This window comes from Pongo abelii, chromosome 2 (assembly GCF_028885655.2).
Source record: "Pongo abelii isolate AG06213 chromosome 2, NHGRI_mPonAbe1-v2.0_pri, whole genome shotgun sequence".
Taxonomy (NCBI): Eukaryota; Metazoa; Chordata; class Mammalia; order Primates; family Hominidae; genus Pongo; species Pongo abelii.
Window position 1 is genome coordinate 123920643 of NC_085928.1, and position 18091 is coordinate 123938733.

The 18091-nt window shown below is 37.1% G+C and overlaps 1 protein-coding gene across 1 annotated transcript in view; it reads left to right on the plus strand.

Moving 5' to 3' along the window:
- GADL1 (glutamate decarboxylase like 1) overlaps nucleotides 1–7176 on the plus strand; it is a 166335-nt gene extending 159159 nt beyond the window's left edge. The window contains exon 15 of the mRNA XM_063722158.1: nucleotides 4982–7176. Coding sequence (XP_063578228.1) covers nucleotides 4982–5155 — 174 coding nt within the window. The 3' untranslated portion in view covers nucleotides 5156–7176. The remainder of the gene's footprint in view (nucleotides 1–4981) is intronic.
- Nucleotides 7177–18091: the final 10915 nt, after the last annotated feature.

The following is an 18091-nucleotide window of genomic DNA, read 5'->3' on the forward strand; positions in this document are numbered from 1 at the left end:
AAATTAGTTTTTGTGATTGTTCCAGAAAAACTATACTGGAAGAAAGCCACAGCAGCAATCCCAACCCATCTGTGTTACCAGTCTGCAATAAGAAATTTATGGAAATCCACAGTTTCCATTTAGAAATTTTTATAGCAACCTTAACAGATTAACTTTACTATTGAACTTAAACAAAACTGGGCTTGTATTTTTATTTCATTTTGCTAGTAATTGATTTTTATTGTATTTTACAAAAGTATTAGTCTATAATGCATTGAAAAAAAATAAAACTGATCCTTCCCCACAGATAGTTTGAAAAACACTTTGTATTTTATTACATTTTTTTAAGACAGAGTCTCACTCCATCACCCAGGTTGGAATGCAGTGGAGTGATCTTGGCTCACCGCAACCCCTGTGTCCCGTGCCACAGCCTCCCCCTCCCAAGTAGTTGGGATTACAAACAAGCAGCACCTCACCCAGCTAATTTTTGTATTTTTAGTAGAGACAGGGTTTCACCATGTTGTTCAGGCTGGTCTCAAACTCCTGGCCTCAAGTGATCCGCCCGCCTCGGCCTCCCAAAGTTCTGAGATTACAGGCGTGAGCAACAGTGCCCAACCCTGAAAAACACTTTGTATTTTAAAAAAACTGTTCTTGTTAACACTGAGTATTTAACAAATTCTTAAAAAGAAATGTCATTTTATGGAAATTATCATTTTATTTTAATCAAAGTCAACAAAGATGCCTGGTCAGAAGCTTTTTATCAAGTTGCCCTACTTGGTCAGAAAGAAAGTCATTTTATTTTATTTTTCCTTGGGTTTAAGCAACTTTTAAATATCAAATCCTATTTGGTGCTACAGCAATGTGCAATGAAACTCTATTTAAATGACTAAATCACCGATGGAACATAACTGATGGAACATAACACTGTGGGGAGAGACAAATTCCACAGAAATGAGTAGATTAAGTCACTGTGTATCCAAATAGAAATGTCAGGATCTTCCTCCACTTAAGATGCAGGGACCAGTGCACTAAGGCACAAGAAAAGAATTTGATTTACAATTTGAAGGAAAAACAGCAGTAAAATAATTGAGAGCTGGAAAGCAATCTCACTCCTGCCAAATTGCTTTCCTCTATGCGCACTCCATTTAGGGGTGGTATCTGGATACCTACATTTAGTTCATGCATATTTTCCTTCCCCTGTGGCCATGCCATCCTGTCAGATTAGGACTGTTTCTCTGCTGTGATCAGCAAAAGGGAATATCTAAATTACCTAGCATTGGATTATGCCTGGAGCTTCATAAATAAAAAATGGTTGTTTTTTTTAAATGCAAAGGTGATAAGCTGACTGTTAGTGAGAACGTGCTTGGTCCCTAAATCGCCAAAACGTGAATTCCTTTCAAATAAGCTTTAATTTAAATTTATGGGAATCAGACAAGTGAAAGGACATTGCAAATTGTAAAGAATTGGTAAAATATTTGTTAAAAACAATAACTACTACTACCAGCAGAATAGTTTGTGATAGAGATTTGATGAATATCAGCTTTGATGTTGTTTATTACTTTCTTTCCCTTGAAGTATTCATAGACAAGGGAGACCTTCCTTTTTTACCTAGTAGTAACTGCCTGTAGGAATTAATCTTATAGTTCATAGACTCATAAATAAAAGTGTGTTGTACTGTCAAACCCTTGCTTAGCTAGTTCTCTGAGTCATATATTTAGTTATGTCTTTATAATCTCAGAAAGTCAGTAACAAAATTTGTCCTAGAAGTTTGGCTTTTATTCCCTGTGTTTTGCCTATGGAAGTACATTCATGTGCTTTACACAAGAGCAAGAATTTAAACATCCAAAGTATCTTTATATTAAAACATCTGAGGTGCCCTCTTCCTTTACCTTTCTTGTTCACATTAGAAAGTATTTCTGGCTTCCTCACAAGAAATACAAACGTGACAGATTCATTTTGATAATTGCCTCATGTGAGCCTCAGATATATTATGTGCTGGAATCAAAATTCTAATGCTCTCCAAAGATAAGGCATAAAATACCATTCTGGGAGAAAAAATACAAGTATTGAAAAGTAAACAGGAATAGACTATGCAAATTAGGCCTGAGCCAAGAGCATGCCTGTTTTAAATTTAAAATTGGCTACAAGCCATAGCCAGTTATACCCTGGGTACCTGGAGGACGAAGGAGAGGAACGTGAAGAGAATTTTGATTTCAAAAACAAGAACCACAGAACCGCAAGCTGAAAGTTCTAAAACTGATAGCCTATGGCCCTTCTAGCTAGACATTTGGTCCATGTAAACCAGGTCTTCCTAATCTTGATTTAGCACTGGCACTACTGTTGTCTTTTTCTCACAGTTTACATTCAGAAGGCCACTTGTTCTTTGAATTAAAAACAAATGTACTTTTATGATGAATCTAAGTCAAAGCGTGGTTCTCCATTGCCCTGTGGCCAGAGAGATTTTAAGAGCAGTACAATATGGTGGATCAGAGGTTTAAATTATATGTGAGTGTGTATATTAACATATGCATATGCACAGGCACACACACGCTTATGCAGGCAGACCCATTTATATCCACATACGCATGAGAAGCCCTCCTACCTAAGGTGAGGAGGATTAGTTAGGTAAAGCAAATAATCCTAGAAAATAATGTGATACATACATAATATGAGCATTTTCCCATTTAATATTTGTATCTTTATATTTAAATTTTTAATGTTATATTTGTACATCAGTGTACATTTATGTTACCATCTTTTGATGGAAAGGTTTCTTCCACCTAGTGAAGATTTCCAAATGCTTTTTATAAACAAGTGAAACTTTTCTTAAGTAGAGGTCTGATGATGAGAGGGCCCTCCACTGTTCTTGTATAAACTACATTCTTCAGGAATCATCTGTCTTATGCAGCTCGAGTTTCTTCAAGTGAAGTAAGTACTCAGACACCTGTGTAGCGATCTCAGTGCAGAATCCGTCTGGATTCCTCAAAAGCTTTTACAGTTCTCTTACCTAGTGTGATCACAATGATGTTTAGCCATCCCCCTTTATCTCATCTTTCCAAAGAACTCAACTTAGTTTTTATAAAAATCACTTTTTTTGGCACTCATCTATCTTTGTTTTACATATTTTTTACTAGATTTTATAATTACTACTTGCATAAATGGATTTGGAAGAAAACTCAACCAATGCATACAAATTCATGGGTTTCAAGCAGATATGTATAAGCATAGCAGAGAGTTACTTCCTAGCTTCAAGCTTCCAGCATCAACTGGACATTTGCCACTCTTTTCAAGTGAATGGAGGCTGTTGTTTAATTACATTTTTCTAATCTCTAGAAAGCTCAGAATAAAATGTGTCACATATATTTAGAAATTTGTAGAACCTGATGGCCCATGCTTTTTTTGCTAACTTGACCTCTAACATCACCTTTTCTACATTTTTTCTTTTACACTCATATATTTTCTTTTCATATCTTGTTATAATGTAAGAAACTTCCAATCTTTTGCTAGAATGGCAATGTGATTTTGCTGAATAGGTGTTTGTTTTGTTATTGCAAGCACTGTGTAGTCCATGTTTTGCAAGACTTACGTTCTAAAATTAGTAAATGTGGGAAAAAAAAAAGTGTTGAGTTAAAATTACCCGTGAACATCCTTTGAGAAGGCTCTGTGGTTAAGTTCAACACATAATATCTTCAGAGGTCTAAAACACTCAATTTTTTCATCAGCTTTGGAACAGATCAAGATTGTATTGAGTGTCAGATGAAGTCATTTGACTTGCTGACAAAATGTGGGTATGTTCAAAAACTGGAGTGGTGTAGGATTTTCACACTATGAGAGAGAGAGACTCGTGGGAACCAAGATTCATGCCCCTCACCTAAGGAGTTTAAAAGCACACTCTGCCTAGTGTTCTTTCTATATGTACTCCTCCCTTCTGGAGGAGTAAGTCTCATCTTCCTGAGAAGGCAAGGATAGAAGTTCATTATATTCCCTTTCCACATATTCACATAGGACCCACTCAAAAAGTTTTCAGAGTTAAAATAAAATTCAAATGGAAAAACTTTGCTTGTATTTCCAAAACAGTAAAAATGCATTCTTAATATTTTAACTCAGTGTATCAAAAATGAACTTCACTATTTTAAAAGTTTACAACCTAGCTCTTTGGTGGCCATACTACTGATTAGAAAATGGACTGATTTTCCCATGTGGTTCTTAAATTAGACTAGTTTCTTCAAACATTAAACTTTTAGAAAAATCTGTGTATCTGGATTATCAGGGCCTGTACTTCTCATGTCAGCTATAGATCTTTAAAATATGTGCTTCCTAATTTTATTACCACATTTACATCTCTTAATAAGAGACAGAGTGTTTATATTTCATATATGAGAATAATATCTAACTTTTTTTCTAGGATGAAAAATACATGTTCTATTAATAAATTAATAAACAGGCTTCAAAATAGAACTGTACATAATATCCATATTTGTTTTTTCTTGGTAGACAACTGGAAGGGTTTCTTTCTTTTCCATCTATGACTAATTTTCTTTATTCAAGATACCTGAACTGGGGTGTTTTTTAGTTAAGACAAATTTGAGAATGAGACTGTAATCCCTGTGGACACCTGATTTGTTTTTAATGAGGCAGCATTGCATAATGATTTACACTTAAGAGTATGGGCTTAGGGAGAAAAATGCCTGGGACCTTGAGATATTGATTTAATCTCCATGTACCTGTTTTCTCGACCATAAATGGGCATATTAGTAGCATCTTCCTCACGGTTATTGTGAAGATTATTAATATGTCTAAAGCACTTGAATCAGTACTCATGTCTAAAGCACTTGAATCAGTACTCCATAAGTTATTATTATTATTAGTGTCAACCTTGTGTGAATGAGAATGGGATCCAAACCAGTGGATGCCCTGTAAATGTCCAATGGCTGTTGACAATGCTGTTGAAATGCCTTGGTGTTCTGATCTTTCACCTCCCTCCCCTTTTCTCCCCACACAGGTGGCCCCAGCCATTAAGGAGAGGATGATGAAGAAGGGAAGCTTGATGCTGGGCTACCAGCCGCACCGGGGAAAGGTCAACTTCTTCCGCCAGGTGGTCATCAGCCCTCAAGTGAGCCGGGAGGACATGGACTTCCTCCTGGATGAGATAGACTTACTGGGTAAAGACATGTAGCTGTGGCTTTGGTCCCCCAGAGGCATAGATCCTGTCCTGGGAGAGTTTAGATCCAGAACATCTTGGAGATACACAGTAGATTGCAGCCCTTCTGATGAGAAATAGGAAATACTCCCAGTCCAGGCCCAGCAAAACCAAAATGCCAAGCAATGAATATTAAGGACTCTCTAGCTGCCTGGGCATTACTGTTGCTAAAAGAAGAAAGTTTAAAAAAAAAATGATTTTCTCAAGGAATGCCCCTGGAACACAGCTCTGAAGAGAGTTTAGTAAGTACCATGTAGGTTCTGGATTCTAAGCTTACATTGCTCTTTAAAGAACTGATAAACTAACAGTTTAAAGCAGTGGTTCTCAAAGTGTGGTCCCTGGACTATCAGCATCAAAACATCACCTGGGAACTTGTTAAAAATGCAGATTCTCAGGCTTTCCCCAGACCAACTGGATCAGAAGCTCTGGGGGTGAGGCCCAGTATTCTGTGTTTTAACAAGCCCTTCAGGAAATTCTGATGCACAGTAAAATCTGAGAAACACTGGTTTAAGAAAAACCTTGTAATGATCGAATACTCACTCTGATATTTTGCCAGCAAAGGGATATCTAATATTTCAGAAGCCTCTGAGCCAGTCTTTGAAAAAATACAACTATGGCATCTGTAGCACAAATATTTAAGGACATCAGAAGCTTGTCAAAGCTATTTTTAAAGAGAGAAAATGCATAAGATGTTTACTTCATAGAGATGTATGTTTTATGCAGGCTGAATGTTTATCTCAGAAGTTAAAATTATCCATTTTCAAAAGTTAGAATTATATATATATACATACACATATATATATAAAATCCAAAGCACAATAATTGAAAGCACAATAACTGACAGAAAAATACAGATTCTATTAACAAATTAATAAACTGTTAGTCTTCAAAATAGAAATGCACATGATATCCATATTAGTTTTTACTTGGTAGACATCTGGAAGGTTTTCTTTTTCTTCGTCTGTGACTAATTTTCTTTATTCAAGATACCTGAACTGGGGTGCTTTTTAAGAAAAATTTGGGAACAAATTTGGGAAATATATATGTTTGTGTGCTATACATATATACATATATGTATATATATACACACACATATACATATATGTATATATATACACACACATATATGTTTCTGTGTTCCTCTTTTAGCTTGAGGGGCTTCTTTCTTATCTTGCTCTGTGCCTCATAGGGAATAGACACAATGAAGTCCAGGGTTGTACAACATTCCCTTTCCTAAGCTTTGAAATGTCAGTATAGATTATTAAGTGGTTTATATTACAGAATCTGGGAATCAGCAGCCTTTCGGTGGAAATACTTCCTCCATTTCTCCTGAGAGTGGGTGATTTTAATTCTATCTCTGACCCTGGTCCTAGATTTCTAGGAGAGTTTTATTTAACTAAGAAATTGACAGAATTCATAGGTGTGGGTGTAGAGTTCAACAAGATAAGATTATGAATATAATTAAAGCTCTGCATTAAAAGGTGAATGATTGAAGAGTGTTAAAGCATTAGACTTAGCACTTTCAATAACCTTTTTGTACTCCATTGTTAACCAATGTCATTTAAATTTGGAGTACTATTTGCTTTTATTGCTTATTTTCATTTTAGTGTGCACGGTTTCTCGGTATCTCTATTGGTCAAAGAATATTAGATCTTTCTCTGAATTACTTCAAATTCTCAGGTGAAACCTATTTGTGTGTGTGTGTATGTTTATTTTGCATTTCTTGTTGCCTTTTTGTTTTAATGTCTACATAAAATATTTCTAAAACTGATGTTTGTAACAATTTGGGTTTCATGAAACAAAAAGGAACATTACTATACTTAGTGTTGTGGACTTTTCTTTTTCTGTCATCTCCTCTTTACTGGATTGTACCAATACATTTTAGAAGTGAACTGGACTTGGTTGGCATTTTAGCTTAATGACTGAAAAAGTAGGTTGAAAGCTCTCTGTATTTTAGTTAACACCTTGAATAAAATGGAAAAAGCAGTTATAGCAAAGAGTGGACTCTCTTGTTTAGTCTTTCTCAATTACTAGGTAAGCCATGGGTATCTCAGCCACAGTTCAACTCCTGCTGTGCCTTTTTACGAGAGAGGGCAGCTCCTTGATCAATGTAAAAAAACTGCTGCCAGAAATTTTGAAAATTTCATTATTTTTTCTTGAAATATTCAGACATACCACACTCAATCAGGTATTTGACTAAGTGGTCAAAAATAATTTTTGATAAAAGTATGATTATAATGCATTTATTCTTTCATTAAAACATTTATAGTGTGCCTGCTATGTTCTAGGAATTATCTAGGTACTACAAATATTCAGGGAATAAAATAGACAAAGTCCTTTCTCTTCTAACATTTTCATCCTAATGGAGACAGACAACACATAAATATATAACAAGTCAGGTGGCGATAAATATTCTGAAGAAAAACAGAGTGAAGGGATAGAGCATGGAAGGGAGAGTGTGGTGGGCTGTGCTATGGTAGAAAAGTTGGTTACTCATGGCCTCTGTTGAGGTGATATTTGAGTGGAGACTTCCAGGAAGTGAGGGAGAGAGGCACGAGGGTAGAAGATCTTCTAGATAGAGGGTATGATAAGTCAGACGCCTGAGGAGTTGCATTCATGGTATGTGTCCAGGGATCAACATGGAGGTGAGTCTGGCTGAAGCCAAGTGAATGACAGAGTGAGTGGTGAATGATGAAGTAAAAAAGTGTCTGGGAGTCAGCTACACTGGGTTCTGTAGGTGAAGACTTAGAGTTAGATGGATATACACTAGAAAATTTGGACAGGGTATTGATGTAATTCAATTTATGTTTGAATCAAGATCACACTGATTACTGCTTAGAGAATTGGGTGTGCGTGGGGCAAGAGTAGACTCAGAGAACTAAAATAGGAAGCAATTGAAAGAGTTCAAGCAAGAAATTATGGTAGTTTATGCCACCATTTTAGTGGAGGTATGGTGAAAAGGGGTCAGATTCTGGAAGCATTTAAAGGTAGAGTTGATAGGGTTGGCTACTGGAGTGGAGTGTTGAAAAAGAAATGAGGAATTGTGGCTAGTTTCATATGCTTTTGGCCTGGGCAACCATTATAAAGGAGTTGCCATTTACTGAATTGAAGATTGCAGGAAGAGTGGTTTTGCCTGGTTTCAGCCATGTAAAAACTGAGCTGTCTAAAAGCCAGCCAACCACAGATGGTATATAAGTAATTAGTTATGAGTCTCAACTTCAGGGGAGAAATTGGGGTTGAAGATGTAAATTTAAGATCCATCAACCTAGGGCTACTATTTCAAATTATGGGATCAAATAATATCATGTAGAGCATGCTTGTTGATAAAAAGGAGAGACAGGCCAAGGATTGAGCCTAAGAATACCAGCTTGAGATGAGGGGAAACCAGCAAAGGAGACTGAAAAGAAGCAGCCAATGAGGCAGAAGGAAAGCCAAGAGAGGGTGGTTGCCTACAGACCAATTAGAAAAACATTTTTCAGAAAGGAGGAAAGGACAAACTCTATCAAAAGCTATGGATGAGTCAAGTAAGAACTGAAATTTACTAGTTGGCAATGTAAAGCCATTTACCTGTTGAAATTGTATTTGCTAAAAGTAAACATTTAGAATATAATTTTCAATATTTATTTTAGTAGGCATCAGACTTTATTAAATCAAAAGGCTTTTAAATTCTTCTTCTGGTTTTTGGTTTTTAATAGTTTTTCTTCATTGGAAAAAGGTCTAATAATAAAGAGATTTAAGCTTAAGAAGTTATTACATTGCTAATCAGATCAGATAAGAAAGGGTTTAGCAGCATATTACAGAATACTCAAATAATTGTGATTTAATTAAAGAGGCTTATGTTTCTTTATTCAAAAGAATTTCCAAGATGGTCTTACATCTGGTTACCTCATAGGCAGGCATGAGACAAGGATTTGAGAGCAAGTATCCTATTCACTTGGTGATGCCGGGAAACACTGTTTTGGGAGTGGTACAGTGAGACAGGAAAGGGAAGAGAATCAGTAGTGATTATTAGTGAGCAAATTAGTGCTCTGAGCAACTGAGGCTTAATCCTACCCATGACATCAGCAAAAGGGTATAGAGTATACCTTGGAGATGTCCCATCTGAGGACTGGGGAAAAACAGGTGTTAATCCATTGGTTGATAAATTGGTTGAAACTGATCCCAGGGGCATTAGCTCCCTGACAGTCCCCCACCATGCTCCCACGGGCCTAGTAATCCTTTGGACAGAGAGTACAGATGCTTGAAGGTAAAGTCTTCAGCAGGACTGGTGAGTACCTAGGAGATTTGGAAGGAGCACTGACCACTTTGGAAACAGGGGATGGTACCTCTACCATATTATCAGGGACCCAGGATCCTTATATATTTTTATTCTGCCATCCTTAGAGATGAACTAAGTCACCATGTTTTACCCATGGTTGCAACTCTGTAGTTCCAGCCATTTTTTTCCACAATTCAGGCACAAGAAATAGAAAAGAACTTATTTTTCAATGCCCGCTCCATTTGCCATATTTCTCTTCAGGAGAGATGAGAAAATGTAGGGTTTTTTTGTTTTTTGCTTTGTTTTAGCTAGATACATTGATGACCACAACCATATAAGTAGTTCCACTAGTAATGAAGAAAACTATGAGAATGGACACTGGCAAGCAACTCATTGTTTTTGCCACCATGACACAAGCATGGAGTGACACCAGTTCTTAAAGCAATGTTTTGTTTCCCAGACAGCACAGAAATTAACCTAGATTGATAAAGCTTGATTCCAGTTAAACTGTTTAGAATTCAATTTGTCTCATTCTAGCTGATCACAGCCAGCTTGCCTGGTTCATGCTTATCTAATCCAACTGGAAATGGATTGATACAACTTGAAATGTCTTAATCCCCTTGACTCAATTAGAGCCAATTTTGAACTGGAAAAAAATTTGACTCAATTTAAGCTCTTCAGGACCAGTTGGATTCCTTTTAATTTAAACTGGTCTGAAGTAGCCTAACATAATTTGAACTGGCCTGATTGCAGTTGGAAGTAATTTTATGTCTCTCTGTTTTGATCACGTTCTATTTGAGCTAGTTTGATCTTGGGCAAATTTATTTCAACTAAGTAGAACTTGTATGATTTGTTCAAATTTGTATAGGATTTATTTTATACAATTTAACTCAAGAAAATATGGATGAAATTGCTCAATCCAACTGGATTCAGAAAGAAGTTCCCTTTGCATGAATCTCTTGGTTTTAGGGACCACAGTTCAGTAGCAACAGTGCAATAAAGGGACTCTTGACTAGCTTTTAAGGGAAAACCCATCTAATGATACAAAAACAACCCCAGGTTAAATGTAAGTCACAAGGGGAGAAAAATGAGAGCTCTCAGTCTTCATTCTGTTTTCCACTTCTTCTCAATGGGCATGAGATTAGTCAAATGAAGCACTGGATACTTAGACCCTTATAGTTCCATGGGGTTGGCGGTGAGTCTGGGTGGGGGCATGAAGTACATTAGAAAATAGTATAAGTTTTCTGTTTCCTTAACTCTCTAATTTTGCAGGCATGGCATTTCTTATGGCCAAAATTCTACAAGCTTGAGAATCCTCTAATGCCGGAATCCAAGGATGATTATAGCAACAACTAACATTTATTGAGTCCATACTACACACCAAGTACTATGCCAGCCACACTACATGGACTTATTTACTTCTCATAATACCCTATGAGGTGGTAGTTATTATTATCCTCAACTTATAATTGAGGAACCTGAGGTTCAGTTTAAGAAAATTTCTTAAGATTATCGATCTAGTAAGTTACAGATTCAAGAGTCAAATCTAAGTGTGCCTCACCCCAGAGCCCAGGCTCTTAACTTCTTGTTAGCATAGCTATATGGAAAGAAAAGGCCATTAAGAACCAAGTTGCTCTTAGAAGGCAATAATTACATCATACCATCCTGCCATCTTTCTCAAGCCTGAATACAAGAATTTTCCTTTCTGCTTTTTGCCACTGAAGTTGGAGGATAGCAGTATAAAGGGCCCTTTGAGTGCATATACTACGAAATTTAAACGGGAACCACAGTGGAGATGAAATTAATTATTTTCTGAGTATTTGGCCATTGCTTTGTTTCTCAGACCTTTTCTGATCTCCATGACCACATGTCCAAATGCTTACTTGACAGTGCCACTTGAGTATCTCAAAGACACCTCAAACTGAGCATGTCCAAAACTGACTCATGATTTCCTACCCCCAACCTCACATTCGTCTCCAAACCTGTTCCTTTTCTATGTTTTCCATCTCAATAAATGGCAACATTTTCTATCTAGTTTGGCAAACCAAAAATTCATAAATTAATGCTTAACACCTCTAACTCCCCGTCTCCTCCACTGTTAGCAGGCCTTGTTGGATCTACCTTCAAAACACATGTCTAATCCATCCATTTATCCTATCTCAATTGTCATGTTCAAATTTCAAGCTTCTGTCACGTTTCTCCTGGACTATAGCAATAGCCTCCTTACTGCCTCATCTATACATTGATTCTGTGCTTTCTCCATTCTGCTCACCAAACTGCAACCAAATTAAAATGCTGGTCCTATCTTCTACTTTTCTTAAAAACCTTCCATCGCTTTTTGTTTGCTCCCAGAATTGACAACTACCAACTCTGCCAAAGACTACCAGAAAACCTGTTAGTGAAGAAAAGCTAAGTCTATTTATCCTGTGACCTTGAATGAGTTTTAGCGGTGTCCCAGAAAGGGGGAAGAGGAGGAAATTTATAGGCTTTGGTCTTGAACACGAGTGGCTTAGAAGACAAACTGACTGGAATACAATTTATCATGTAATTGTTTAGGACTGGTGAGCACAGCGAAGTGAAAGTCTTGATGTGAGTCTTGACAAATAAACTGCTGTTTGATAAGCAAGCTGTTTCTGCAGGTGAGCATTCTTCTGTCCTGATGGGAGAGATGAGTCAAGTGTTTGTTTGGATAAATTGGTTAGCAGGAATTTCCTAAAGTAAACAATAAAGTTATTCATTGATTTACAGCCTTAACTTTCTGAGCAAGAATCTCCAGTTAAGAATAAACAGTTAAATCTTGTTGGTGTAAGTGATCCTCATTCTCATTCCTGATAGTTAAGCTATATGGAAGGAAGTGATTTGAATTCTCATAAGGATCTAATTCTGCAAGTGGCTGCCAAAGCTCTGCATGCGTCCAGGTTCCATGAAGTTTCAGCTTTGTGTTTCGGTGCCTTTCTCATGCTGGGGTCCAGAAAATTCAGTGTTCTTTCAGCCACCTCTCTCCTTTCCCCTGAATGTCAAAATCTTTGGATGTTGCATGTACTCCCTTTTCCTCAAGTGCGATTTCCTTCTTCTCTCTCTACACCTAACTAAATTTGTGCTTACAGTTCAGATCTCAGCTTGATTCTCAGTTCTTTAAGGATGGCTTCTCTGCCTACCCTCTACCCACGCAAATGGCGTCGCACCAATATAAGCTGCTGTACTTTCCCTAAAATATACGTGCGACTATTTGTAATTACATATCTCTGTGCATTTGAAAAAATTAAACTATAATATTTATAGAGGGCTTGACACATAGTAATTAATGGCTCAATATATAATTAGGGAAGTAAGGAAGATTGGCAGATGGGTGCTTTTGTATTTGGAGATGACTTTTTAATTTGAGGTGCATATCATAAGTGTAAAACAACTAACCAATTGCCTTAGAGAAAGTGCTAAAGTCGCCTCTAATTTTAAAACACATGCTACAAATTGAGACATAATGTGTTCTGGTTAGTAAATGTGCCCCTACAGGAAAAGAGAAAAGTTTCTTCTTAAAAATAAATTTAGACTTGACTTATCTGTCACCCAGGCTGGGGTGCAGTAATGTGATATTGGCTCACTGCAAGCTCTGCCTCCCAGGTTCACACCATTCTCCTGCCTCAGCCTCCCATGTAGCTGGGACTACAGGCACCTGCCACCATGCCCAGCTAATTTTTTTGTATTTTTAGTAGAAATGGGGTTTCACCATGTTAGCCAGGATGGTCTCGATCTCCTGACCTTGTGATCCACCTGCCTTGTCCTCCCAAAGTGCTGAGATACAGGCGTGAGCCACTGCGCCCAGCTAGACTTGACTTATCTCAGAAAATTTTTCTTCTTAAGCATGATTTAGAGTTGTGAATATTTCCTCACAATAGAGTATGACAAGAGTTCGTCCATCTTAAGACTTCACAAGTCATGGATGGGTCAGTTAACACCTCACTGACACCATGTAGACTCACATTTGAAATATTCTGGAATTTGAAATTCTAACTGATAACAATGTAGTACACAAATAGTTCAAACTATGGTTCATGTGGATGGTGAGTCCTAAACAACTTTTATTCTGTTATTTGAAAGCTTTGAAGTTTCTCTGGGTAAGTTGTGCTCTGCCGGAAATGAAGGGATGAGAAAATTGTTAAACCATAATGGAAACACAGCTGTTCTCTCTGCAGGTGTGGTTCCTTTCTGCTGATGGGCTGGGTACAGAAGAGGATGAGCAATGGATGCTTGAGCAAATGTCATTACCTCCTCAACTCCCTTCTCTTGGGACACATTTAAGAACCCATGCTAAATAGAAAAATATGTGTTTCATCTCATATCTAAGTTAACATGTGGGTTGAATTTTTAGTTGAATGACTAGATCAAGTGTTCAAAAACCCCTCAAGGCCTCTAATTTGGATCTATAGGAGAGAATTTTCTCATTTTGGGATGAATATCCCCAACTCAGTGTTTTACTGTCTATTGTCTAGAGCCTGTGAATCAATTTTGGTATTCTCACATCTTCGAGGGCAGAGCTATACAATCCAACCTGAATGGCTTCTAGGGAGCCATTCAAGTCATGTTATAGTGACTTGCTGGTTTACATATCACCCTAACCTGGTATGCAAATTGTGAGGAAATTTTAAAAATATTTACTCTCTGCAAGCTCAGGATATCCATATGTAGTTGTGGTTGAATAAGGTATAGGTGAGAATTTCTGCATCTCTTCTCCTAATGTGAACAAACAAGGGTGAAGAACAGATCCTAGAGATTATGAATAAACTAATTGTGTAGCATCTAGGCCGGTTCCACCCCTACTATAGCTAGCTAAACCAGTGAAATAACAGTCACGTGATTAATCCTGCATATTTATGCTCTAGCATAGTGTTTCCAATCTCTATTGGTCTGAGTTTTAAGATCATGGAAAAATCTTAATAGATATAGGTTTCACACAACAGCTCTACTCCTGGCCTATGGTGTATGTATGTAGTTACAGATCAGGGACTGGATTATAGGTTGAAGGCATGGTACTTTTAGGGATGGGGCTGACTTGGTCAGGATGTTTGCCAAGTGTTCGCAGCAGGTCTGGGTTCTCTAAAGCCAAAAAGGAAGTATAAGATTTTTAACTGAAATGCAGTGAACACCACTATATTTTACATCTTGGGAAAAGAGTAGATTGAATGCTGCATAGGCCAAGCCTAAACAATAAAATCCAATTTCCAAAGATGGAGAGTAAGGCAAGAGTTAACAGAGCCTGGTAGAGCTACAAATACATAACTTCTAAAAGAGATGAAATTGATACCAAGGTCATTGACCTGAACACTATAGTCAGTGTTTAAGCTTCCCCTTCACAGGTCAGCAGTTTAATATATGTGATGTGTGTGGATCACACTATTCTAAAGGACCAATAGTAAGGGTGCACTATTATGAGTAAGGGCATTTGTGGAAGATTGATGCAAATCTTTGATTATGGGTAAGTGGAAGAAATGATTGTCATTACCAGGGAAATTTGGAAGGAAGCTTACTTAGTTAAGTAGGCAAGTAGGTGAATGAATTTGGATGAGCAAGTAACTTCCAAAAAGAGATGTGATACAATTCAGAAAACTGAAACACATTGACAATCATAACTTACTACTGCATATGAAAACCAAAGAAAAACTGGATCACCAGCCACTGTGCCAACTGCTGTCTTCTAAGAAGCACCTGGTAATTAGAAGTCAATGGTTGGCATTTATGCTGCTGCTGCTGCTGCTCTCAAATCCCGTGGTTACTGAATGTTCTGTGATGCTGCCTGCTGTAATGATAACTAAATGTCTTAAAGTCTTAGGCCTGATGCTATCTAAATGGGTTGCCTTTGGTTCTTATCTTCAAAATAAAAAATCCAATGAATATTCTTCAAAGAGTTTGCTGAATTAAGAGCACTAGCTGCATGTTTGGGTGACTTTGGACCCCATTGTGAGTTTGATTGCTTACAGATGATTTTTCTTAATTTGAAGAGTAGTTGCCCATGAAATCCCTTTTCTCTCTTTTTCACCAAAATAGCCATTAAATACTGAAAACAAGGAAAAATACTTAGCAACACTTATTCTGGATCACAAGAGTCAAGCATATTTTAGGTTTCACAAAGATTAGATATCAGTTTGCTTCCTGGTAGAGAGTTGACCTGAGTAAGCTACAGTAGTGAAGTAGAGCATCAAACTCAACCAGTTTAAGCTGCTATGGGCTTCTCATGAACTTAAAGGACAAACCTGAATCACCAGGAAAGAAACAGAAAACATCCATAGCATATTGGGAGAAAAGGGAGTAATAAATTGACCTCACAGAGTCAGAAAAAGAGAGAGAGAGAGAGAGATTAAAGGGGGTAAGATTTAGTTGTGGGTAGAAAATATAAATAATTATTTTGTAAACATATTATAGTGCTTTATGTTTACCCAAATATTCTTTCTTAAATAATCCTGAAAAGGAAGTATTATTTTATTAATTCAATCACTTATGTATTCTGCATATAATTTTGTGCTTCTGTAATTCAACTCTGCACTGGAAACAGCAGATACTAACAATAATTGTTGGATATTTAGATAATAAAGGAATAAATAGAAAATACTTTGATGTTTAGATGAATTAAGCACAAGATTGACTTGAGAAAACTGTCAGAAGTGAAATAAATGAACAGAGAGATAAAAGGATTGGGTGATAAAATAATAGATGTAAAAGCTAGAATTAAAGAATTTATAGAAAATGTTCCACTTCTACAAGATGGAGTAGCAGGAACCAAATTTATTCTTTCACATGAAACAACAAAACAATAGGACGAAATATATTAAATAAGTTTTTAAGATGTTGGACACCAGGTAATGAAGGACAGTGATCCCTGAGAAATAGGAAGCTAATGAGTTGAACCCAATGATTGCTCCAGCTTAATGAATGAGAGGTGTTTTTTGTTTGTTTGTTTTTTAAGTGTGGCACAGGAAGAGAAGCCAAGGTGGATCTCAGAAGACTCTTTGAGTTAAAGACACAGATTTGAAAGACTGGGGAGACCAAGTAGCTAGAGGATATGGGACAGATTACTGAAGAGAAAAGAGCTACATTGAGAGAAAATTCTGATTCACAGAGAGTCTCCCTTGAGTCTTCAACAGAGTACTGATCAGCACATGCATGTAAGAAAACTACCTGAGGCTGAAGAAAGAATTCCCTTAGAAGGTTTAAGGAAACAGTGTCCAGTTCTCATACAGGGCCTGTAATATTGCCTCCTTCTACTAGCCAGGCTGAAAAACCTCATGATTTACAAGACATTGGGTAGAATACTTAGAAAAGCATTGGGTAGAATACTTTAAAAAGCCTTGCCTCAGTAGTAGGACAAAATTAGCCTTAGACTAAGATGTCTGGGTTGTGTCTAGTCTTATTACTGATGATGTTAATGTTGATCACTTGGTTAAGGTAGTACCTGGCAGGTTTCTCCATTGTGAAGTTACTATTTTTCCCTTTTCATGCACTATTATTTATAAGTGAGTTACTTATGGAGGAGAATTAAGCTCCATTTTTGGAGTGAGGAGTATAAAAGAATCTGTAGACATAAAGTAAAACCACTAACAGTAATTAATAAATATTTTAGGGGAGATTTTTAAGGCTATGCAAGTATCCTATTTCTCCTTAAAGTTTTGCTCACTAATTTTTGCAATCATCAGTGGATGCTGCCAGCTGCAATTATTCCTGTGGTGTTCTACTGCTAACTTTTTGTTTGTTTGTTTTTTGGGACGGAATCTCACTCTGTAGCCCAGGCTGGAGTGCAGTGGCATGATCTCAGCTAATGGCAACCTCCTCCTCCCGGGTCCCGGTTCAAGCAATTCTCCTGCCTCAGTCTCCTGAGTAGCTGGAATTACAGGCACACACCACCATGCCCAGATAATTTTTGTATTTTTAGTAGAGATGGGGTTTCACCATGTTGGCCAGGCTGGTCCTGAAGTCCTGACCTCATGATCCACCCGCCTCGGCCTCCCAAAGTGCTGAGATTACAGGCATGAGCCACCGCACCTGGCCCGACCTTGTATTTCTGTCATGCCTTTTACATTTATCAATTGGAATTATTTGTAAGAAAAACATGCATTTCTCCATAGTTATTTATGTATTTAATTTTGTACTTATATCAATGTGGACTCGAGGATATTCATTTTATGTTCAGGTGGTTCCAGGTTTGATCACTGGGAGCTTTCACAGATTAACTTCTGTGTCCTTCTGACATGCCCTTATCTTAGAGGTTTATATTTATATCATTGATCAAATTTAGGAAGTTTTAACTCATTATTTCTTTAAATAGTCTATTTTTCTCTCTCCTCCTTCTGGGACTTTCACAATGTGTACATTGATTCACTTGATGGTGTCCCAAAAGCCATGTTCACTTTTCTTTAATCTTTTTTCTATTTCTTCTCTTAATAATTTCCATTGTCTTATCTTCAAGTTCACTGATTCTTTCTTCTGCTTGCTCAAACCTTTGAGTATCTGTAGTGAATTTCTCATTTCAGTTATTGAAACTTTTGGCTCCAGAATTTTGGTTTTTGTTTGTTTGTTTCTTTTTAGGTTTTACATGTCTTTATTGCTATTTCCATTTTGTTCATAGAACATTTTGTTGACTTTCTCCATATCTTCCTTTAGTTCTT